Source organism: Haliotis cracherodii, unplaced genomic scaffold (assembly GCF_022045235.1).
Source record: "Haliotis cracherodii isolate W230 unplaced genomic scaffold, xgHalCrac1.p SCAF_7, whole genome shotgun sequence".
Lineage (NCBI taxonomy): Eukaryota > Metazoa > Mollusca > Gastropoda > Lepetellida > Haliotidae > Haliotis > Haliotis cracherodii.
In genome coordinates this window covers 51,124,777-51,149,754 of record NW_027266330.1, presented here as the reverse complement: position 1 = coordinate 51,149,754, position 24,978 = coordinate 51,124,777, and the positions used below count along the sequence as shown (strand labels likewise).

General features: G+C 39.6%; 1 protein-coding gene across 1 annotated transcript; it reads left to right on the top strand.

The window, feature by feature from the left end:
- Nucleotides 1-275: 275 nt before the first annotated feature.
- Nucleotides 276-24,906, top strand: LOC139447133 (uncharacterized). Its single transcript, XM_071228308.1, has 5 exons — nucleotides 276-344; nucleotides 19,480-20,201; nucleotides 21,464-21,616; nucleotides 23,479-23,627; nucleotides 24,736-24,906. Exons 2-5 carry the CDS (start codon nucleotides 19,496-19,498, stop codon nucleotides 24,904-24,906), a joined length of 1,179 nt encoding a protein of 392 aa, XP_071084409.1. The 5' UTR covers nucleotides 276-344; nucleotides 19,480-19,495.
- The last annotated feature ends 72 nt before the right edge of the window (nucleotides 24,907-24,978 follow it).

Below are 24,978 nucleotides of genomic sequence, written 5' to 3'. Positions count from 1 at the left end.
CTGTATTTATTGATTCATGTTTCTGGGAAATCTGGATCTGTATCTACAGTTCCAGTCGATGCAAGTAATCGCATCCTAAATCTGTAGATCGATGTTCATCATAGCAATTACTAGATGGTTTGGTCTAGACTCGATTACAACCTTCCTATTGCAGGACCATTGATCGGTGCGGCGTTGGACAACAAACAATCATTGATTCTCTTTGAGCCCTGTATTTATTGATTCGTGTTTCTAGGAAATCTAAATCTGTATCTCAGGTATAACACAATATAAGTACCGTGTATAGGCTTTTGGTGAAGAACAGTTAGAAGTCTATGTTTCACTGAAACATTTGTACAGGACAGGTGAGTCATTATTCTGTACTTGGCATGGTATGGTATTGACATTTCAGTGGTATCAGAAATGGTGTTACAGACTTGTTGAGTGCTGTTTTGGCTGCATCATCGGCCATTGTATTTCCAGTTATATCCACATGGCTTGGTAACCAACAAAAGACGATGTCGTTTTGGCCAGTTGAAAGATCGTTGTATAGCTCTAAATATGTAAAATAATTGGATGAGTTGAAGATACATTAGTTAATGCCTGAAGACAAGAAAGTGAATCAGAAAAAATGATAAACTGTTTACATGCAGTGAGTGAGTGAGTTAAAAATTAAAGCCACATCGGCAATATTTCAGCCATATCGTGACTATCAATAGTTAAATAAAATACATATATTGAAACTTAGATAAAACACCTGCCAACGATGGACAGTAGAATCACTAGACTTATCACAGAAATAAATTTAAAACTAGTATGTAATCATAAAATCAATAACACTATACAGAACATTACATTATAAAAACGGGCTATAGATTTGAAATATTTATCCCTTGTGATGGCAAAATCAATACAGTCAAGCAAAACATGCTTGACTGTGATTCTCTCATCACAAGGGATACAAAACGGAGGATCTTCACCTTTCAACAAATATTCGTGAGTATATCTACTGTGGCCAATACGACATCGTCGTAAAATGACCTCTTCAAATCTGGAATGACAACCCAAGTAGGTGTAACCGATATTTGGTTTAATTTATTGATACCTGCTTGGGTGTCCCACTTCTTTTGCATCAGATCACGAATATAAGATCTGATTACTGGTTTATAATCAGTGTATGGGATAAGAAGTGGTGTCACAGATTTGTTGAGTGCTGCTTTTGCTGCAGCATCAGCCATTGTGTTGCCTTTATTGTCCACATGACTGGGCAACCAAGAAAAGACGATGTCGTATTGGCCAGTAGCAAGTTCGTTAAATAACTCAATAATTTGGATTAAAAGTGGATGTTGACATGATATGTTATTGATAGCCTACAGGCAAGAAAGAGAATCGGAAAATGTGATAAATTTCTTATATTTTGACTGTTTACTGATATATTGTAAAGCTGTTAAAATGGCATTGGTCTCTGCTGTGAAAATAGAACTATTATGGGGTAACCTGGAGGAGATCGTCCTGGATCCGATGACAGTGGCGCTGGCAACAGCGCCACTATCCTTTGATCCATCTGTAAATACAGATTTGTTAGTATTATATGTGTTTCTTAATTCATTATATATTTGTTGATAAATAAGTTGGTTAGTTTCCGATTTCTTTAATTGAAGTAATGTCAGATCCACCTTTGGCTTTATTAACTGCCAAGGTGGAGAAGACAAAAGCTGCGTGGGGGCTATATTTTCAAGATTAATTTTAGCGGCTGAAATATCAGATTTAAGTCTTATTCCAAGTGGGGGAAGAACTGATGATTTTTTATTATAGATATTTTCATAAAGGGGGTTAAAACACAGTCATATGCTGGATTCAAATTATTAGACCGTAATTTAGTGACATACTGTAAGGATAATTTAATTCGGCGTTGTTTAAGAGATGGCTCATCAGCCTCAATGTACAGACTGTCAATAGGAGAAGTTCGGAAAGATCCAAGACATAGTCTTAGACCTTGATGATGGATAGTATCCAAAAGTTTAAGGTTGCTTTTGCAGGCTCCACCATAGACGATGGAGCCATAATCCAGTTTAGAGCGAATTAGTGCGCTGTATAATTGGAGGAGGTTTTGTTTATCCCCTCCCCACTTGGAATTTGAAACAACTTTCAGTAGATCAAGGGCCTTCAGGTATTTATTTTTCAAACATTTTATGTGTGGTAAAAAGGTTAAATGGTGATCAAAAATAATACCCAGGAACTTAGCCTCTTTTACAACTTTAATTGGAATGCTATCTAAAACTAGTTCAGCTTCTTTATGAGGTTTGTATTGCCTACAAAAATGTATACAATATGTTTTCGATTTTGAAAATTTAAAACCATTTTCCAACGACCATTTATATATCTTATTTAGACTCATTTGTAATTGTCTTTCGATAGTATGCATGTTTTTACCACGACATGAAATGTTAAAATCATCCACGAATAGAGATCCATCAATGGAGTCATTTAAAACTTTAGATAGGCTATTTATTTTAATACTGAACAATGTGACAGACAAAATACTGCCTTGTGGGTCACCCTGATCCTGATTATAATGAACAGACAGGGTAGAACCCACGCGGACTTGAAATTGTCTGTCAGATAAAAACTTGGATATAAATTGAGGCAAACGGCCTCGCAATCCAAAGTCATGTAAGACTTTTAAAATACCGTGCTTCCATGTAGTGTCATATGCTTTTTCTAGATCGAAAAAGATAGACACTGCATGTTGCTTGTTTACAATGGCATTCTTTACGAATGACTCCAATCGAACTAAGTGGTCAATGGTACTGCGATTTTTACGAAATCCACATTGGATATTTGTGATTAAGTTACTGGATTCCAAGTACCAGGTTAATATGTTATTGACCATGCGTTCCATGGTTTTGCAAAATCAACTAGTCAATGAAATTGGTCGATAATTGGAAGGATCAGTATGATCACGTCCCGGTTTAGGTATTGTTCAATTATAGCATCACGCCATGAAGACGGAAATTCACCTGACGTCCAGATTTTATCAAATATCATCAAGAGGGTTTCTAAACAGGGTTGTGGTAAATGTTTTAATAGTTGATAATGTATGTTATCAGACCCTGTAGCAGTAGCATGAGCTTGCCCAAGGGCAGTATTGAGCTCATGAATGGAAAAGATTTCATTGTAATCTTCTCCATTATCTGAATTAAAATTTATAGGTTTCTTTTCTTGCTGCTTTTGATATTTTTGGAGTTTAGGAGCATAGTTCGAGGAGGAATAATGTTGAGCTAGAGTTTCACCAAGTTTATTAGAAATGTCAGAAGTATCGGTAAATAATTCATTCCCATTATAAAGGTGGTTGACACTAGATTTAGAACCCTTACCTTTAATTTTCTTAATCATGTTCCATACCTTGGATATCGGCGTACGTGAATTTATCTTGGAGACATAATTTTGCCAAGACTGACGCTTGTTTTGTATTAATGTACGCCGTGCCTAATTGTTTAATATTTTAAATTAATTTAAATTGTGGACCATAGGATGGTGACGGAAATATTGTTCTGCTTTTTTCCTTGCCTTCCTAGCTAGTTTGCAATCATTGCTGAACCATGGTTTACGTATGTGAGGATTTGAAGAGGACTTCGGAATACATTCATCAGCTATTCTATTTAGTTTATCGGAAAAAAAGTTTTATAGGGTCAGAAACATCAAGAAAATCATCAGGTTTTAGATGATTAGTGAAAAGGGTTTTATATAAAGCCCAGTTTGCCTTAGAAAAATTCCATCTTGATGATGGAGGAACATCAGATGGTGTCACAGATTTTAAGATGGTAGGAAAATGGTCACTTCCACATAGGTCATCGTGGACTGACCATTCAAATTCCTGAAGTAAATTAGAATCTACAACTGACAGGTCTAGACAAGAGTAAGTGCCAGTTGCAGGATGTAGATATGTGTGAGTACCATCATTGAAAATACACAAATCATTATTCAAGAGAAAATCCTCAAGTATCTTTCCTTTATTATTGGTGTCATTACTACCCCAAAGAGGGTTAAGGCCATTCAAATCTCCCATGATAACACATGGCTTAGGGAGTTGGTCATATAGTGCTTGAATATCAGACTGTCGAAGAGAGTACGATGGTGGTACATACAATGTACATAATGTAAAAACAATATTTAATGTTACACGTACCGCAACAGCCTGCGGAGGGGTATTGAGAGGAATAGGACTGTGAATGACGCCCTGCCTCACCATAAGAGACGATCCTCCAGTTGTTTTATCCTCCAGAGGGGGAAAGCAATGGTAGGAGTCGTACTGTCGTAAATCAAACTGATCGGAAGTTTTGAGGAAAGTTTCCTGTAAACAAATTGTTGATGGTTTTAAATCTTGAAGATCATTAATATTGTTCCGAAGTCCTCTACAATTCCATTGTATAAGGGAAGCAGAGCAACTCATGAGGGTTCAACTGGAGATCGTGAGCGGGAGGAAGACCCTCTCCGTTGAATTGGCGGAGATGGGGTGACTTCCATATCTAGAGGTTCAAAGGGGTTATGAAGTGGTACTGTCAGTGGTAAAGGCACCTCAATGTGTTTCAGGGCCTTTGATTCTTTTTTCTTTTGTTGTTTTTTTTTCCTTTTCTTGTCATCATTTCAGTGATAGGTACAGTTTCAGATACAGGTGCAGGTGCAGGTGCAGGTGCAGATTGTGGCCGAGGTTCTGTAGAAACTACAGTTTGTGAAGCTGTTGATCATAATTTATTGAAAACAAAATCTTCTGTTCATCTGAAATCCAGTTAATAGCCGTTTGGTTTCCAGCATCAACTTTGACTGGAGACAAGGAGACTGCAGCAGAGTAAGTCAGCTGAGAGGAAGAGGTTGGTGACTCTTGGTTTAATATTTTTTAATCTTCTGTGAAAGAAAGGTCGTTGGTGTATTTGATTTTTAGAATTTTTGTTTGTCTCTCATAACAGGGGCATGATTTAAATGAGGACATGTGATCACCTCTGCAATTTGCACATTTGTTTGTATCTGTGCAGTCTGTGCTTTCATGGGTCTTACTGCAGCGGGAACAAACAGGCGAGTTTCAACAAGATTTCGCACCATGTCCAAACTTTTGGCATTTGAAACAACGGAGTGGATTTGGTATATATACATCCACTCTGATGTTGAAATACCCTGCTTTGATAGATGATGGAATCTTTGCGAGAGCAAACGTAAAAAGGTAGGTATTAGGTTTAATAAAGTTGTCACCATCTTTCCTTGTGAATCTCTTCACAGAAGTCACACCTTGATTTTTTAGTTCTGTTGCAATATCCTCCTCAGACATGTCTGAGAGGCATTTTGCACGATCTCTTACAATGCCTCAACATGAATTCAGAGTTTTGAGCTCGGAGTAGATTGAGGGACTGTTGTCTCCATGCACATTCCACAAGTAAGGAACCGGAATGGAGACGAGTAAAATTTGGTAACATTTCCACATATACCTTCTGTGGATTTGGAAACTACAAATTGGTTGAGGGGGTTTTGAGGGGTTCACCATCAACTCCTTCTACAACAAGAAAAGGGGGCCAAGAATCAACAATGTGTGCATACTCTTCATCAGAAGGAGTGTCAACAAGGACAGGGTTGTAGTGGAAACCGACTACAAACACTAGGGTTACAAGGGTGCTATACCCCAGCAAAAAGGACACAGGTAGCTAAAATTGTCAAACAGGGTAAAAGTCAGGCTGGTTACGCCCAAGACATTTACCTAAAGACCAACAGAACCTGAAGGTCAATAATGCCAGACTGGCCCATGAGCCACCGCCTTCTGGCATAGGACTCTAGGCAAAGTTATTTACAACATGACTTTTATTATAATATTACATGTTGAGGATATACAGTTATTCTACCACCCGTCTAGGTGAAGTAAGGGTCAAAGTGGTGTGTTGGTCAAAGGAACATTGTTCCTAAATCCAGTGCCCTCAACCACCAGAATCTCGTCCTCCACCGACACAGGGGCGCAACCCAAGGCAAACAGGTTGCCCATTTCGGTCGCCTTTTACGACCAGCAATTGGGTGCTGTGGACACATTCTGCCCTGGTTCCACACGGGGAAAGAGCTATTAGTGTTACCAAGCACTCACCACGGGGAGGTTGCTCTTCACGAGTGCCCGTAAATATAGAACAAGTGTCTGGTTTTCTTGAGGAGACAGTTCTGGATCCAATGATGATGGCACTAGCAACTTTGCCACAATCCGTGGACCCCTCTGTAAAAATGGACCTGTGAGAATTATACTGAGTTGGCAATTGATTGTAAGCTTGCTGATAAATCAACGGATTTGTTTCGGATTTTTTTAGTTTGGTTAGAGTGAGGTTTACAGAAGTCGGGGAGGCGATACCATATTAAGATATATGTTAGCTTCATTGATGTATGGTTGAATTCTGATTCCAAGTAGTGGAATCAAGTTTCTACAGATTTTCATATTGAGGGTGAAAAACACAATTGTATGCTGGATTTGATTTATTTGAATGCAATTTAGTAATGTAGAGAGCCAGAACGAAGCTTGGTGACATGTGTAACCTCTCAGCAGATACCAGTGATACCTTTGGAGATAGAAAATGGGTTCAGTTTTATTGGTTTTTTGCCTTGAGCTTCTATTACCAAGAAACGTGGCCAATAGTCGGATCGTTATACTAGGCATTGTGAGTGTCTATGTATCTTCTTTTAGAACCAGGGTGTTGTGAAGCCATGTCGAAAGGAAAATGATTCTGCACCCCTTTTCCCCACCCACCATGGAGCGTCAACAAGGACAGTCTTAAATTGCAGCGGATTTCCAAGCTGCAAAGACCGGGGATAGAGGGGTGCAAATTTGACGCGAAAAGCTATAGCTATCTCCAAACTTAAGGCTCAGGCTGGTTTGGTCCATGACAATTATTTGGAGACGTACATAATTTTACGACCAGCAATGGGATGCTGAGGATCCAAGGGGATCCATGATATGATCAGCAGGCAAATGTCAGTATCTTACATTGAATACTTGCTTGCAACAGAGCACCAATGTAGTGACCTCAAAGTGGGAGTTATATCTTCTCTCTTTTTCGAGTGAGTGAGTGAGTGAGTTAAAGTTTAACGTCACATCGGCAGTATTTCAGCCATATCGTGACGAAACAAAATTTGATATGAACAATATATGTTAAACTATATAAAATTCTGCTGACAAAGAGCAGTACAATAACTAGAACATCACAGAATTTCGTAAAACTAGTTTGAGAACAAGTAAAACTAGAGAACTAACTAATCATTTAACAACACATTATAAAAACAGGCTATAGATCGCCACCAACTGAAGGTTGATCACCGCGCTGGGGACCATGGGGACTTACAGTACTTTTGCTACCTGCATGGACCCCAGTCGGATTTACATCATCCCTTCAGTTGTTGACGACGAGTGACAAATTTAGCCAAACAGTAAAATAACACATATACTACTATTAAAAGCGTGGAAGAAATAAATATACCTTGAAAGACGTGGTCTTACATACCCTCTAAAGGGGACAATAATTTTACACTACTTTAACCCCCTTCGAGGATATAGCCACTAACAATCTCAGTTATTGATTAATTCAACCAATTATAAAATGCATTTATTTATTTACAAAACATAACAATCAAAACTTATGGAGCAATTCAATTTCCTTTAAAAAAGCAATAATTAAATGAGAACTAATAGTGTTAAAAAGATCCTTCATAGATTTAACCTTGAAATAGCAGGACATGCTTGACTGTGATTCTTTCATCACAAGGGATGCAGAATGGAGGATCTTCACCTTTTAAAATATATTCATGAGTGTAACGGGAATGGCCAATACGGCATCGTCTTAAACTGACCTCTTCAAATCTGGACTGACAACCCAAGTAGGTATAACCGATATTTGCTTTTATTGCATGTAATTTATTTATACCCACTTGGGTGTCCCACTTCTTCTGCATTAGATCAGTGATGTAAGATCTAATGACAGGTTTATAATCACTGTATGGTATCAGAAGTGGTGTCACAGATTTGTTGAGTGCTGCTTTTGCAGCAGCATCAGCCATTGTATTACCAACAATTCCAACATGACTGGGTAACCAACAAAAGACGATGTCATATTGGCCAGTCGCAAGGTTATTATGTAGTTCTATGATATCGAGTAAAATTGGATGCTGACACGAGTGATTTCTAATAGCCTGAAGACAGGATAAGGAGTCTGACAATATAATGAATTCTTTATGTTTAGATTGTTTATTTACATATTCTAAAGCAGTTAATATTGCTTTTGATTCAGCTGTAAAAATTGAAGATTCATCCGGTAATCTAGTCGATATAGTTCTGGATCCAATGACGGTGGCGCTGGCAACAGCATCACCGTCCTTGGATCCATCAGTAAAAATAGATTTATAAGTATCATAGTCACACCTTAACTGATTGTATTCTTGTTGATATTGTAATTGATTAGTGTCAGACTTCTTTAGTTTAGATAAGGTAATATCCACCTGTGGCTTTACCAATTGCCAAGGAGGAGACGAAAGCTGGCGGAAAGGAGATATTATTTCAAGTTTAATATCGGCAGCAGAAATGAAAGGTTTTATTCTTATTCCGAGAGGCGGAATAAGAGAGGACTTCTTACCGTACAGATCCTCATAAAGAGGATTAAATACACAATTGTATGCAGGGTTAGACTGATTAGAATATAAGTTTGTGATGTACTGTAGAGATAGTTTGATACGGCGTTGTTTCAGGGATGGCTCATCGGCCTCAACATATAGACTGTCAATCGGAGAAGTTCTGAAAGATCCAAGGCAAAGCCTCAGACCCTATGATGTATGGGATCAAGTAATTTAAGATTACTTTTACAGGCTCCACCATAGATGATGGAGCCATAATCGAGCTTAGAACGGACAAGTGATCTATATAAGTGAAGGAGGGTCGTTTGATCACCTCCCCACTTGGAATTAGAAACAACCTTTAATAAATCTAGTGCCTTCAGACATTTAGCTTTCAAATATTTAATATGTGGTAAAAAGGTAAGGTGATGATCAAAAATAATTCCTAAAAATTTAGCTTCTTTGACTACTTTAATTGGTGTTCCAGCTAGATGTAAATCAGGGTCCTTATGCGGTTTATATTTTCGACAGAAATTAATACAATTTGTTTTAGATTTAGAAAACTTGAATCCGTTCTGCTCTGCCCAAACATTGATTTTATTCAGACTAAGTTGCAATTGTCTCTCAATCGTGTGCATATTTTTACCTCGACATGATACATTAAAATCGTCAACAAACAAAAACCCGTCAATAGAGTCATTTAAAACCTTAGCTAAACTGTTAATTTTTATGCTAAACAACGTTACCGATAATATACTACCTTGTGGGACACCTTGATCTTGATCGTAAAAATCAGACAAGGTGGATCCCACACAAACCTGGAAATTTCTATCTGTTAAAAATTGAGACACAAAATTTGGCAAACGCCCTCTCAAACCCATGTCATAAAGATCTTTTAAAATTCCATGTTTCCAGGTGGTATCATATGCTTTTTCTAGATCGAAAAATATTGATACCGCATGTTGTTTATTTATTAAAGCATTTTTCACAAATGTTTCCAGTCTAACCAAATGGTCAACTGTACTTCTATTTTTTCTAAAACCACATTGAATATTTGTTAAAAGATTATTAGTTTCTAAATACCATATAAGTCGGTTATTTACAATTCTTTCCATGGTCTTACAGACACAGCTAGTAAGCGATATCGGCCTATAATTGGAAGGATCAGTATGATCACGGCCAGGTTTTGGAATTGGAATAACAACGGCATTTCGCCAAGATGAAGGGAAATTCCCAGTTGTCCAGATGTGATCAAAAAATAGTCAATAAAGTTTCTAAGCATGACTCGGGTAAATGTTTGAGTAACTGATAATGAATATTATCAGCACCCGTGGCAGTATCATGAGCTTGCCCAAGGGCGGTATGCAGCTCATGGATGGAGAAAACTTCGTTGTAATCCTCACCATTATTAGAATTAAAATTAATTTTCTTTTTTTCTTGCTGGTCTTTAAATTTTTGAAAATTCGGTGCATAATTTGATGAGGAAGAATGTAGAGCAAGAGTTTCTCCCAATTTATTCGCTATATCTCTTTTATCGGTTAATAATGTGTCACCCTCCTTAAGATGATGAACACTAGATTTTGAACCTTTGCCCTTAATCCGTTGTACCATATTCCAAACCTTAGATATTGGAGTACGGGAATTTATTTTCGAGACATAGCTTTGCCAAGATTGGCGTTTATTCTGTTTAAATGCTCGACGAGCTTTCGCATTTAACATTTTAAATTTATTTAAATTATGGACAGTAGGGTGGCGTCGAAAATATTTCTCTGCCTTTTTCCTCGCTTTTCTAGCCTGTTTACATTCGATGTTAAACCATGGTTTGCGTATATGTGGAATTGTAGAGGATTTAGGTATGCATTCATCAGCAATTTTATTTAACACGTCAGAAAAATCCTGAATAGGATCCATAGCATCAGTAAAACATTCGGGTTGTATTTTGGGAAGTGGTCACTTCCACAAAGATCATTATGGACAGACCAATCGAAATCGTTTAGAAGATTAGAATCAGTGAGGGACAAATCCAAAGAAGAGTAAGTGCCGCTTGCGGGATGCAGATACGTGTGGGAGTCATCATTAAAGATACACAGATCATTATTAGATATAAAATCTTCAAGTATTTTACCTTTGGTATTTGTAGTTGTACCACCCCAGAGTGGGTTGTGGCCATTCAAATCACCCATGATTACACAGGGCTTAGGGAGCTGATCGTATAGAGTCTGAAGATCAGACTGCTGGAGAGCTGATGACGGCGGAATATACAGAGAACACAATGTAAATGCAACGTGCAAAGTAAGTCGCACTGCAACGGCTTGCAGATTAGTGTTGAGAACAACAGGACTGTGTATAACATTCTGTCGCACAATGATTGAAGATCCTCCAGTGGCCTTATTTCCTGGAGGAGAAAACGAATGATACGCACTGAACTGACGTAAATTAAAATTGTCTGTCTGCTTTAAATAGGTTTCTTGTAAGCAGAATGCTGATGGATTAAGATCCTGGACTAATAGATGTAGTTCATTAAAATTAGTCTTTAATCCTCTACAATTCCACTGTACTAAATTTGTTGAAGACACTATCTTTTAGGGGGATTGACTGGGGACCTACCCCTCACCTTCCTTGAGGGCGACAAGCTATGTGCCCTGTGATGGCTCATCTCGGACACATCCATGTCCTCAAGAGATCCGAACTTATTAAAAAGTTGGATCTTGTTATTAGCCCCCTTTGAGGCTCTTCCACTTTGATACTTTTTACTTTGTTCTGTTTTTGGTCTAGATTTGTACTGTGCATGTTGTTTGACAGGGATTTCTGATTTAGACTGTTCAGATACTTTAGGTGATGACGTCGACTGATCCTGAGATGAAGCTGCAACTTCATCATAAGATGCCATGGACTTACTCAATACTGGTGATGTTTGAGAGCTGGAGTTCTCCTGTGGGTGTCTCACCTGGGCTCCTGCAGATAATAAAGTAGGACCAGATGTTTTGGTCCACGTATAATCGGTCTGGCAACCTGTGGAATGAGAGGTAACATGTTTGGTCTTGGAAACCTGCAGTGAAGCGGAAACAGCAGAAGCAAAAGATGGCCCTGGTTGTTCCTCAGCAAGAACAGCCTTCTTTGCTTCGAAAAAAGATATGTTTCGCTCAAATTTTACCCTTGAAATTTTTGATTGAAGTTTCCAAGTAGGACATTCCTTGGATGAAGACGGATGGTTACCAGCACAGTTGACACAGTGAGGAGTTTTGCTACAGAGGGCACTGTCTACGCATGTTCCAGCACATCTATGACATGCAGCTGGATCATGGCATGACTTTGAGCCATGTCCATACTTTTGACACTTGTAACATCTCAAAGGATTAGGGATAAATGTATCCACCCTTAAACTGCAGTAACCAGCTTTAAGGGATTCTGGACGCAGTGGGAGACAAAATGTAAACAAATATGTGTTTGTTTTTATCACCTCATTATTTCTCTTTGCTGTAAAACGTTTGACAGCAGTTACTCCTTGGGAGTGTAACTCTGTCACGATTTCGAGTTCCGTCATATCAGAAAGGCAACGTCCCATATCACGAACGATGCCTTTACTACTGTTCAGTGTCCTGTGAGGGGATACCTCCACAGGAACAGTAGCTAGTGATTTCGTCGAGAGAAGAATTTGTGACTGGATTTGTTAATTGCACTGGATCAGGAGAGAGCCAGATCGTAACTTTTTGATTTCCTTAACTTGGCCAACTAAACCTTCAATACCCTTTGATATAGCAAAGGGGTTAAGTTTAAGTGGATCACCATTTGGAGCATTCATCACTAGAAAACGAGACCATGCCTCAGGATTGACTAGAGGTTGAGGAGTATCTTCATCCCCAGAAGAGAGCGAATCATCTGATTCGTGTGAGCGTTTTTTGAGTGGGGGTGCCATGATAGTTTTAAATGTGATTCGCCCTCCTAGCTCCCCACCCACCATGGAGTGTCTACATGGACGATGCCACACGTCTGTGGATCTCCAGCAGACGGCACCAGGGATACCAGGAGGGTATACTCAAGCAGAAGAACCGATCGAAGATCAATAAACCCACCGGATTGGCCCATGAGCCACCGCCTTCTGGCACTGGCATCTAGGCAAATTTTGAATTTATAAAGTATTGTAAAATTCAATTATCATGTATTTTCAAACAATTCAATGAAAGATATAAATTTCCAAGCCGGAATAGTGAGAACTGTGAGCAAAAAAGTAAGGTGCTCAGGGCTTGGCATGACCAGCCGATTGATAGGACCGGGCCCATCCTACCACCCGTCTAGGCGAAGTAAGGGTCAAAGTGGTGTATTGGGCAAAGGAACACTATTCCTGGAACCAGCGCCCTCAACCACCAGACTCCCGTCCTCCGCCGACACAGGGACGCAACCCACGGCAAACGGGCTGCCCACTTTGGTCGCCTCTTACGACCAGCAATGGGGTGCTGTGGAAATATTCTACCCCGGTTCCACACGGGGGAAGAGCTATTAGCGCTACCCAGCACTCACCACGAGGAGGTTGCTCTTCACGAGTGCCCTCTCTTTTTCGACAGGTGCGCAGCAGCATTTTGCACTTGCTCTAGGAGTGAGTGAGTAAGTTTTGCTTAACGCCGCATCAGCAATCTTGCAGCTATTCGCGGCGAGAAAATGTCTAATCGGACCATAGGGAATCAAATATAATAAAAGTGATGCTGAAAATCACTAAAACTTCAGTCAATATCACAGTCAATTGCTCTAGGATGTGGCAGAGATCCTGTCGGATGTTTATAGGTAGACAATTACCCAAGTCATGTTCTGCATAGAACCAATGATATCAAAAGATGATTTGTTGCTTCAGGTGTTGATAGTAGCCTCATCCGTCAAATACTTCTGATATGAAAATTAGAGATTCCACACAAATGGGCCATATCATGATCCATGGTCGTTTTGCAGCTCTATAAAACTGGATAGTGGAGTTTCCAATCGAAATTGAGGTCGTTTCTGCAAACACCTTACATTCGAGAGAACGGATATCAGAATAATGGGGTGTGACTGAATCTACAATTCACTCAAAACAATCATGATTGAATACTAGGCTGCATCATACTTGACAAGTAATGAGTATTTCTTATTCATACGATCAAACTTACAGAAAGATGTACATGAACACTTAAGGTCCCTGTGTCTATGAAAATAATACCAAGATATGTATGGGTGTAAATAGCTGACAAGTTTATCATATTGGGTGTGGGGGAAGGAAAGTGCATGTTCGTTTGTTTGTTTTCTTATGATTTATGTTGCTGTCAAAATAAAAGGATTGAAGTTGTATTTGTTGACGTTCATCAGCAGATGAAGACAGTGCCTCACATGAGCAAATTCCTATGCGTTAATCGCTCCATGGTAAATTTGCTCACGTGAGGCACGTCAACAAATGCAACTTCAATCCTTTTATTTTGACAGCAACATAAATCATAAGAAAACAATCCATTAAACATGAAACATTTAAAGCGAACTATATCAACGCGGGGAGTCGTGACGTCATTCGTCCAAAACATTCCATTGGTTTTACAAACGGCGGGAAACGTAGTGTATGTCTTCACGTGACACACTGACGTTCATCGGGAAATTAATAACAGTCAGCTAGGTAGTGTTCACCAAGGCGAGTCAGTCGCAACTGTCAATATTTAACGTTTCACTAACCAATAGTCCAGCTATATGATGGCGGTCTGTAACTAATCGAGTCTGGACCAGACAATCCAGTGAGAGACATCATGAGCACCTGTTAGGATGACATCCGTCACATGCATCTGTTAGGATGACATCCCTCACATGCATCCGACAAACATGGGTTGCTGAAGACCTATTCTAATCACGGATGTTACATGTACAGTATTGACATTGGTTGCGGTTGTAGAGGATGAATGTACATACTAGAGTGAGTGAGTGAGTTCGGTTTTACGCCGCTTTTAGCAATATTCCAGCAATATCACGGCGGGGGACACCGGAAATGGGCTTCACACATTGTACCCATGTCGGGAATCGAACCCGGGCCTTCAGCGTAACGAGCTAACGCTTTAACCACAAGGCTACGCGGCCGCCCCTACGACAGACTAGAGCCAGTTATATTCACCCATTAATTTGTTTACACTATCGACTCAAAGTACCAATACATCAGATCCATTTTATAAATGATTGCATAACCTTAATAGTAGGGCTGAACCGATATCCCGGGACACCGATGCATCCCGATTCACTTCATACCATACGGTGAGCGATTTGTGAGGAGCTGTATCTCGATTTTTGACGATACGTTTTTTCAAAGACGTATATACGTACAGTAAACTACGGTTATAACGAACACGCTTATAACGAACTGACGGATATAACGAACTCCTTTTTTGGTCCCGACTATTGGCTGTAGTTATGCTGTATATATGCTTATAACGAACTACGGTTAAAACGAACTAAAATTAGTAGTCCCTTTTAGTTCGTTATAACCGTACTTTACTGTAAGTCTTTTTTCGGTAAATAAACTTTTATCACAGATACGTTTTAAATGTGTTTTAACTCTTTCAACACCGTAGGCCGGTAAACCGACCAAGAAGCATCGAGTCCCCAGGCACCGTAGGCCGGTTAACCGGCCAGGCCTTAGTCACGTCAAAATAGTAGGCCAATATATTTTATGGACCTTCCTGTCATACCATTCATTTTTAAATCTATCACATCTCACAATGTCTGAAATACGTTTTCTATTTCAATTTATCATTTTTTATCGATAGATTAAAAAGTTGTTCACTTTTTTTCGCAATGTCATTGAAAATATAATTCTCGGACACACACTTCGACAACGGGTGCACATCGAACATGTCAAAGAGCAAAACAAAGACGTTTCAAGTAAATCATTAAATACATTATACAAAGTGATAAATTAAATCAACAAAAATATATCTAAATGTGGTCAAACTTACAGCTAAGTTATTATTTCCATCTTTTCATGCGATCGCGTGTAATGTTAGTCAAATGACACCTCGGCTTTCGTCGCCTCGAATTCCCGGCTCGGACACGATGTTCAATGCCAAAATATATGCATAAAAAATCTTTGTCACAGCTCGAAACCTAGCATGGTACATCCACGAAGATTCATATTTTTAATATAGATCGCGATTTCCTGCTTAAAACGTTCAGAATAACACGATTTAACCAAACTTTTTCGTAAAAATCTTAAATTCATCGTACACGAGGATTTGTAATTTGATTGCCTGCCTCAGGTCACGTGCTCAAATTTGACCAATCATGAACCTTGTAGCAGATTTCGGCAAGAAAGCGTCTTAAGAAACCATTTTCTATCCAATGCAATCTTATGTTATAGCTACGAAAAGACTCCAGGCAATGTTACGAGCGTGTAGATGGAACAAACAAGCTTTCTAGCGATGTGTCATATGTCAGTCTTCGACGAATGTGTTATTCATACGAAGCTTTCGAAAACGGAGGTATTTCTTCATGTAACTGAGCAAACAGCCGCTGTTATCTGGAAATGGGTGAAAACAGATACTATTCATAATTCTTTTTAAAATAATTTTCCAATTACGTAAACAATGAAAATAAAAAAGAAATAAGTAGATCTTTTGAAATCTTATATTTGCCCCAAATCGTCAAATTTTCGCTTCCTTGGTCCTTAATCTGGACGTTATGAATGTGTTAGCTTACATTTTTTCTATTTACAACGAACTTAATTAAGTTGTCAATGCATTATTTAAATAATGTGATAAACATAACTTTCATATTTATAACCACTAGGATTAGACCTTTCAAATGGTGTATAACATGACTGTTGCTATAATAGGTTTTTTTTGCCTTTATACATGAAATGGCAAATCATTAGTTACTGGACATTTAGTATTTAGGTACATTTAGTATTTAAGTACATTTAGTATTTACTCCTAGAATCTACCATCTAGTCACAACTCACAAATATGAAGGACTGTTACTTTTGTGTTTGCTAGCCATTACATGGAAATGGCAGATGATTCATTAAGTTAAAATACTCATTACAGTATATATTTTATGACTCATGAACATTCATTCACTTTCATTTAAGTTTTCATTTTAATAAACTAAGTACAATTCATTTATCTCTTGTCTTCTCTTGTCACTATGTGTATCGTAGCGTATCGAGATACGTATCGAATCGTGACCTAGGTATATCGTTGCAGCCCTACTTAATAGCTTGTCGGAGGGAGTTGGGTTTAACGCCGCTTTTAACAGTATTCCAGTTATATCGCGGCGTGTCAGCTTAATGTGGGAGGAAAGCCCGAAGTGATAGAAACCTAGAAACATAATTGGGGCAAACCGGGATTCGAACCCACAATCATAGGTTTCTGGCGTGCCCAAGGGACGCAACTCTGCACAGCGAATCGCGGCGCCTTAGACGACTGAGCCATCCGTGTCCCCACCTTGTCAGATGACGTTTCATGTTTCCACAGACGTCTCGGAATTGTGGCATAGAGTCCCTGATTGTATTGGAAGCTTTGGTTTTGCCAAGTAGTCAGGATAGGCTGAAACAGCTGCTTGCTGGTGGAGCTGTGCATGGGGACTTCTTTCCGAATGATTCAAGAGTGAGTGAGCGAGTGAGTGAGTTGGGTTTAACGCCGCTTTTAACAGTATTCCAGTTATATCGCGGCGTGTCAGCTTAACGTGGGCGGAAAGCCCGAAGTGATGCAGGTCTCAGACGTTTACCACTTCGGTGAAACCCACGAGAACGGGTATGGTGCTGACAAACCTAGAAACATAATTGGGGCAAACCGGGATTCGAACCCACAATCACAGGTTTCTGGCGTGCCCAAGGGACGCAACTCTGCACAGCGAATCGCGGCGCCTTAGACGACGAATATATTTATATGAAATGTTCACCACTTGAAGAAATTACCTGTTGTCATTTTTTAGATGAATCTGTCAAAAGTCTTACGACTGCCACCTTATCACTGCAACCTGAATCCAATCGAGTTGGTATGGGGCATCGTCAAGGGTGACGTTGGACGATCGAACACAACGTTCAAATTACGAGACGTTGAGCAACTCCAAAGGGATCCCTTGGTCGGGTAACAGTAGAAACATGGAGGCGTTGTGTGGCCATAGTCGTTGACGAGATAGAGCCACGTTATTGGTCACGAGATGGACTACGGCCAGCAACAGTCCAACCTATAATAGTGGCAGTCGGTTCAGACACCAGCAGTTCCGACGACGAGATCTATTGCATGAGCGAGTCAGATTGCGACTGAAATTATCATGCGACGGCCCCTCTAACGCTCTGTCATTTCCCCTACCACAGAACGTGCAGTGCATGCGTGCTTGCGCTGTGCCTTCCACGGTTTGTCCCCCTTACGTGTAATGTACACATTTCTATACAAAATTACATGATAGTTTCTTAAAGAACTTCATCCGTCATGGGTCTTAAAATAAACAAAATTCAGATTTTGTTGGGTACAGGGTATTCATGGTCAAGTACCGTATTGATGTTTCATACACTTTTCTGGATTTCGAGTTATTATGCAATTCATCATTCTCATTTGGAGTCAAACGGACTGTAAGTGTGCTAGCGTTGTATTTTAAACAGCACCGCACCGAACAAAAACAGTGGGCTGCGCATCTGAAATAGGTAGAATACCACCCCTGTACCTTCACCACGTGGAACGGGTCTAATAAAGTCTTATGTCGTCATTCCTATCAATTGGGACCAAAGACGTCATATTGCAAGGGACATAAGCCATTGTGCGTTTATTATGGAAATAGAACTCATGGTAAATTTGAAAAGTATGAACCGATTTTAATGAATAAAATAAATTAGTAACTTGTGATATTTGTATTGTTTTGGCTATGAAACTAATAGGTAAATACGTTTTATTTTGAAAAAGTACAAGAAAAATAGGTCTATTTTCATGAAAACACGCTGTGTAAAGGGTTCGAGTTTGATATTTCTTTTCTCTAGTCCACATGCATGATCTGATACAGAGTTCCCTCTAACTAATGCTTAAACAAGTTATTGTTGCTACACATTTCTAAATTGAACAAGTCTTAATCTGCCACATCATCTGGATATTGATAATTTCCAAGAGGAAATTGCGGACATTCCATAATAATGGACATTTATTAAAGTTTGTCGATAATTGTGTAAGGATACGGCGACACAGTATTGTATTCGGAAATGAAGCCCACGATACAATACATTCATTAACATCCCTTGTATCGTGATACGTACGGGGGCACGGGTGGCCCAGTCGTCTAAGGTGCCGCGATTCGCTGTGCAGAGTTGCGTCCCTTGGGCACGCCAGAAACCTATGATTGTGGGTTCGAATCCCGGTTCGCCCAAATTATGTTTCTATGTCTGTCAGCAGCATACCCGTACTCGTGGGTTTCACCGAAGTGGTAAATGTCTGAGACCTGCATCACTTGGGGCTTTCCTCCCACATTAATCTGACACGCCGCGATATAACTGGAATACTGTTAAAAGCGGCGTTAAACCCAACTCACTCACTCACTCACTCACTCGTGATACGTAGGACAATTACAGTACAAATTATTCTTGTGTGAAAACGCATGATTATCAAAAGGAGTTGTTCAGCACCACGGTTACGCAGATTTTCTGTTATTTCCCGGTTGGCTATAAATAGCATAACATTTATATGGCTCTATGCTACTGTCCTGCAGGATCACTTCTTTGACGACTGAAAACAAATGCTTCAGGTTGTGATTTACTTGCACAAAAATTGAAATCTGTATCTTCTGTATCTTCTGTATCTCACCCACAGACGCGTGATATGTATCGTATTGTGACCGTTCCGTATCGTTACACTTCTGTCGTTCATGCTTTAGAATACTTCTCTATTCCTACAGGTAGCTGGTCACGCAGATGTCAAAAGACACGAGTATTTATGTGGGAGGGTTAAGGAGGGACGTGTATCATCCAGAGCTGAGAGAGCATCTAATCAATCTCTTCGCTTGCTTCAACCTCCACGTCCAAAGAAGACACATAGTGATCCTCAACAAGAGTTCAGACTACCGCTATGCATTTGTTGATCTGCAAGATGTCGGGAAAGTCAACATTGTTCTTCACTTCCTGAGTTCCCGAAGCAGACAACAGCATGTTTCGTTTGACTTCACCTTAATAAAAGATCCAAACAATAATCTCATCGTCGACAATAGGAGACGACCAAACAACCCCAGGGAACAAATAGTCGACTTAAGAGACGATGGCGCTGACAATGGCAGGGGTACACGGGTCCCAATGGCCGATGCAGTCAGAGAGCCTCCGGTCCCAAGTTCAAGTCACCAGGACAGCCATGCACAAACATCAACCACGAGTCTGGCGACACAAACCTTCTTAAACCCAACATCACCACCCCTTGAAAATGCACAGCTGCTCTCCTCAACTACATCAGTGAGTTTTCTGGGTCGCGATGCACCCGAGCGTTTCTATAATTACAGAGAGAGTTTAGAGAATCGGACTGCTGAGATCACACAGGAACACTACCTGTCTCCTGAATATGTTGGGAAGTCTGTCTGTGCCTTTCTCAACACAAATGGTGGGACAGTGTTCATCGGAGTAGATAATCATGGTAGGTGCATCTTTAAGAACAGTAGTAACAAGGAAAGTATACAATGTTCATGGTTTAAACACCTTCAAATAATTCCACAGGCTTTTTTGGAGGTAGACAGTTCCAAACTGATAAAATATCAACGACAAAGAATAACTTTTATTATATTTTGGTACATGATTCTGTCATAAAAGATTGCATCCTTGTCATGATCATGAAACATGATATTGAGTGAACAAATGCTGTTGCTGAGTTTTGATGTGGTTTTAAACATGGTTGCCAATACAGCCATATTGTCCGTTTGCCAATTATTCAAGCATTGGTCCATGTGACGTTTATCATATACTCATATATGACAATTGTGTTATTTTCACAATGACCATCTTGTACCATTCCTGCAGTTTGTTAAGTGCATTTTTTGGTCTGACTGTGACCACTGTTTCAAGTCTTAGCTCGATAAATTTCCTTTTGAGCCAGTACATTCAGCTTGTGACTTCTAACAAGTCCAGGTTGTTGTAAATTAATTCTTCTATAAATGCTGAGGGAAACATGATCAAGATGATATTGTAATTCTTTCATTAAAGATTGTTTTTGTTTGTTTTCCAGAAAGGTATGGAACGCATAGGTTGTTTGTTTGTTGTTTAACGCCATACTCAGCAATATTCCACCCATGTGACGGTGGTCTGTAAATATTCGAGTCTGGACCAGACAATCCAGTGAATGACATCATGAGCATCAATCTACACAGTTGGGATTACAATGACATGCGTCAGCCAAGTCAGCGAGTCTGACCACCCGATCCCGTTACTCGCCTCTTATGCCAAGCATTGTCGCCAAAATGTCTTTGTGTGTAAGCCTAGTGGTTAAAGCGTTCGCTCGTCACGCCGAAGGCCCGGGTTCGATTCCCGAGATGGGTACAATGTGTGAAGCCGATTTTTGGTGTCCCCCGATGTGATATTGCTGGAATATTGCTAAAAGCGGCTTAAAACCATACTCACTCACTCACTACTTGTTACAAAATATTGTCTATCAGGTCTGTCAGATCTGTCATGTACAGGTTACGTTGTATTGTACGATCCACGTGCTATGTTGTGTTGTGCAATATGATGTTGTGCTGTCCACAAGCTATAGTGTGGTGTTGAATCTGGTGTTGTGCTATCCAGAAGCACAAGCTATGTACTTTTTTGTGCTATGCACAGGCTATCTTGTGTTGTCTACATCTATTGTTGTGCTATGCACAGGCTATCTTGTGGTGTCTCCATCTCACGTTGTGCTATCCACAGGCAATGTAGTTGGCGTGGTGGGTGATCAACAAGAAGAGGACAGACAACGCCTGACGATAAATCAAGTAATCGAGTCCATCACGCCACCAGTGCTGTCAAACTTGTACAGCATCGACTTTGTACCAGTTCTGAATGAAAGCGAATCTTTCACCTGTGAGTCACTTCACACTCATGTATTGGATGTTAACACTTACAGAAATAATTAGCTCAATGTGTTAATGTAATTTGATTAGTTGAATATTTGCTACAGACTACACGGATTTAAAAAAACACTATGAACATAATGTTGTAGCCATTAATATGTGCATATGTATCCCAGATAACATAATGACACAGGCTAGGGTGTGAGGTCTGATTCTTTATTTTCTGTCGTGATAAACCAACACCCTGGAACCAGGGTATATATATATATATATACCCGGTGAATCCCACTGGGGTGTATTTGGGTGGTCACAATCCCTCGTAAATATGACAAATCCTTCTTGAAAACCTGTTCATGATATAAAATACATCATGAAGGTATGTCTATCTACACACATGAACATTACATGTAAACTATTATCAAATTATTAATACACAATACAAGTTACTACTAATATACAAATGTCCTAGATTAACACAGACACATATAGTGAAATGAAATATATCTAGTACACATACACTCACAATGCACACACTAATACTAGGGGGCACGGGTGGCCCAGTTGTCTAAGGCGCCGCGATTCTCTGTGCAGAGTTGCGTCCCTTGGGCACGCCAGAAACCTGTGATTGTGGGTTCGAATCCCGGTTCGCCCCGATTATGTTTCTAGGTTTGTCAGCACCATACCCGTGCTCGTGGGTTTCACCGAAGTGGTAAACGTCTGAGACCTGCATCACTTGGGGCTTTCCTCCCATATTAAGCTGACACGCCGTGATATATCTGGAATAATGTTAAAAGCGGCGTTAAACCCAACTCACTCACTCACTCACTCACACTAATACTAGTAAATGTGTCATGTTTTAATATAATTAAGGATCTATATAGACATTTATTAAACTAAAGTGATTTGCCTAATTATACTGGCATAAAATACAATTATAACTTTAACTACTAACCTTTATATAAGTATATCCTTTCTTCCAGTCCAGTGCACAGTGAAGTAGTAATGCCAAGTGCAGGGTGAAAACAAAGGGGTTTGAAAGTGGGACACAGAGATTTAAAACTAGCGAATCCAGAGGACGCCTGGGCTTACACTCTGATTGACCACCAAGCAGTTGACTGACCCACTAAGTAAAACATGACATTAGAATAGGGCTTTAATGATGATACTTGACTTACAACTACTTAAGTATGCAGCCTGAAATAAGAAATGCAATAAATAATTCTTGATTACTGCAATATCTGAAATATACAAAATACCATTATTGACAACATACATAGTAAATTAAAAGCTAATTAATAAAACATGATTAATATGTACATAACTATTATCTACCACAATAACAGCATGTCTTTCCAATATTTTATGAACACATTATTTGGTAGTATTTGTATATTTATTGGTGCTAAACATGCTTACTCTACAGTAACTTCTTTATTTATCATTGTCGGTATGCACTTTGAAATCAGGTTACAACTTTTAGAGGTTAGACGATGCAGAGTTGAAGTTTCTGCAGTCTTAAAAGTATGTGTTCCAATACAGTTTGTGAAGCAACCACGATGGTAATCGAGTAGGAGAGCTGTATTGAAAGTTTGTTGGGTAACAGAGAGTTTGAAATACGAAGCACCTGTGCCATCTCTGTGCTATACGTGATATAGGCAAGTAAACGCTCTTCATTGTTCTTTGCGATTTATCGCGCAGTTCTCTTATGTTTGATGCTAAGAACCAAGTCAATACAATGATAACATGAAAACAAAGCCATCCTGCACCTTTAATGCTTTGGAATTTCGACTGCGTCCTCATGGAATACCGACTATGTAACACCAAGAGCTGACTGTTATCACCGGATGTGGACCATGTGATCTCTGTTTGCAGCCAATCAAAAAGTCATAGAGGTGAAGGTGAAGGACCCCGGTGATCATGGTGACCTGTACCTGTACCTCGGTGACCCCTTCATTCATCGGGATGGCAGCGTTCAGATGATGGAAGCCCATGAAAGACAACAATGGGAGAGACAGGTAAAGGTAACCCCTGAAACAAATGTACAGTTTTTGTCATTCTAAAGAATACGTTTTTTCTATGATACGATTACGACATATGGCGATACTTTGTAAAAATGATTGTTCTTATGGAAACATGTCGTTTGGTAAAATATGTTTCATTTTTTATGTCAACTATTATTGCAGGACAGCTCTAGCTCATTGTCAGACTGGGTTCTGAAGTAAAAAAAAATTAAAGTAACTGTTTGTATATATCCGATGTGTAAAACACATAGTACAGAGTCACCTATCGTGTTGTTGTCATTTGGATTGATCCAAATACGTATAAGTGCGCTGTAATCTCCAGATATAGCAAAGTCAGCTAAAATGCATAATCACAGATTTTCTGTTTAATTTAATACAAAGTTATTACAACTCTAGACCAAAATGGGCAAAGCATGAAAAGCACAGTAAAATGGAAATATAAATGATTCTGTTCCGAAAGATCAGAAAGATCACTTAATCAATGCATCCCTGTGGTAGGCTCATGTACCCAATTTAAAAAAGTTATCAACAGAAACACCGAAGCTGATTAAGCTTTTGGTCAGCTAAAAAAACGTTTCAGCATGTCCTGTTTCTATGGATGTCAGCGACGAGTCATGCAGTTGTCTACCACTGTTGCGCTGTGGATCAAACGTTTCGTTCACCATGAGAATAGGTTTACCCCCTTTACATGATCATAGAGTGGACGAAACTTAAGATCTATTATTTTATCAATTTTAGAAAGACTTAAAACCATATTATGTTGTTGAGAAACAATAATATTGTCATTGCAAACACACTCTTCCTGGTCTGTGAATGGAATATATAGTACATCAGCTATCTATCTCACCTACCCAGGTGGCCCCTCCTATAATTCCCGAAGGGTTGTCCTGTATTGATATAGCTATCTCACCTTCCGAGATTTTCCCTCCCAATTCCAGAAAGGTTGTACTGTATTCATCTTTCTAGCATCCCCCGCAAGACTCACCTACCCAAGTTGTCCCCAAAATACCTGATGTGTTCTGCAGTGTTCATACAAACTCTCTAGACAGTCCCTATATATATTGCAGAAAGGTTCTGCGGGTTTCATCTGTCTGTATTACCTCCCCAGAGGTTCCAGGAGAGTCGGGATGAAGTCATGGCGCAGCAAATGGAAATGGATGAGAGGCTGAACCTACAGATCAGGAACCTAGACCTTGTGAGACGGAACCTAGACCTTGAGAGGCGGAACCTAGAGCTAGAGATGCGGAGACGAATGTCCACAGTGTGTTCTGTCATGTAGCCTCCAGTCACGTCTTGTGCAGATGATCAACCGCCTCCGTGGTCCAGTGGTAGAGCGTCCGCCCGGAGAGCG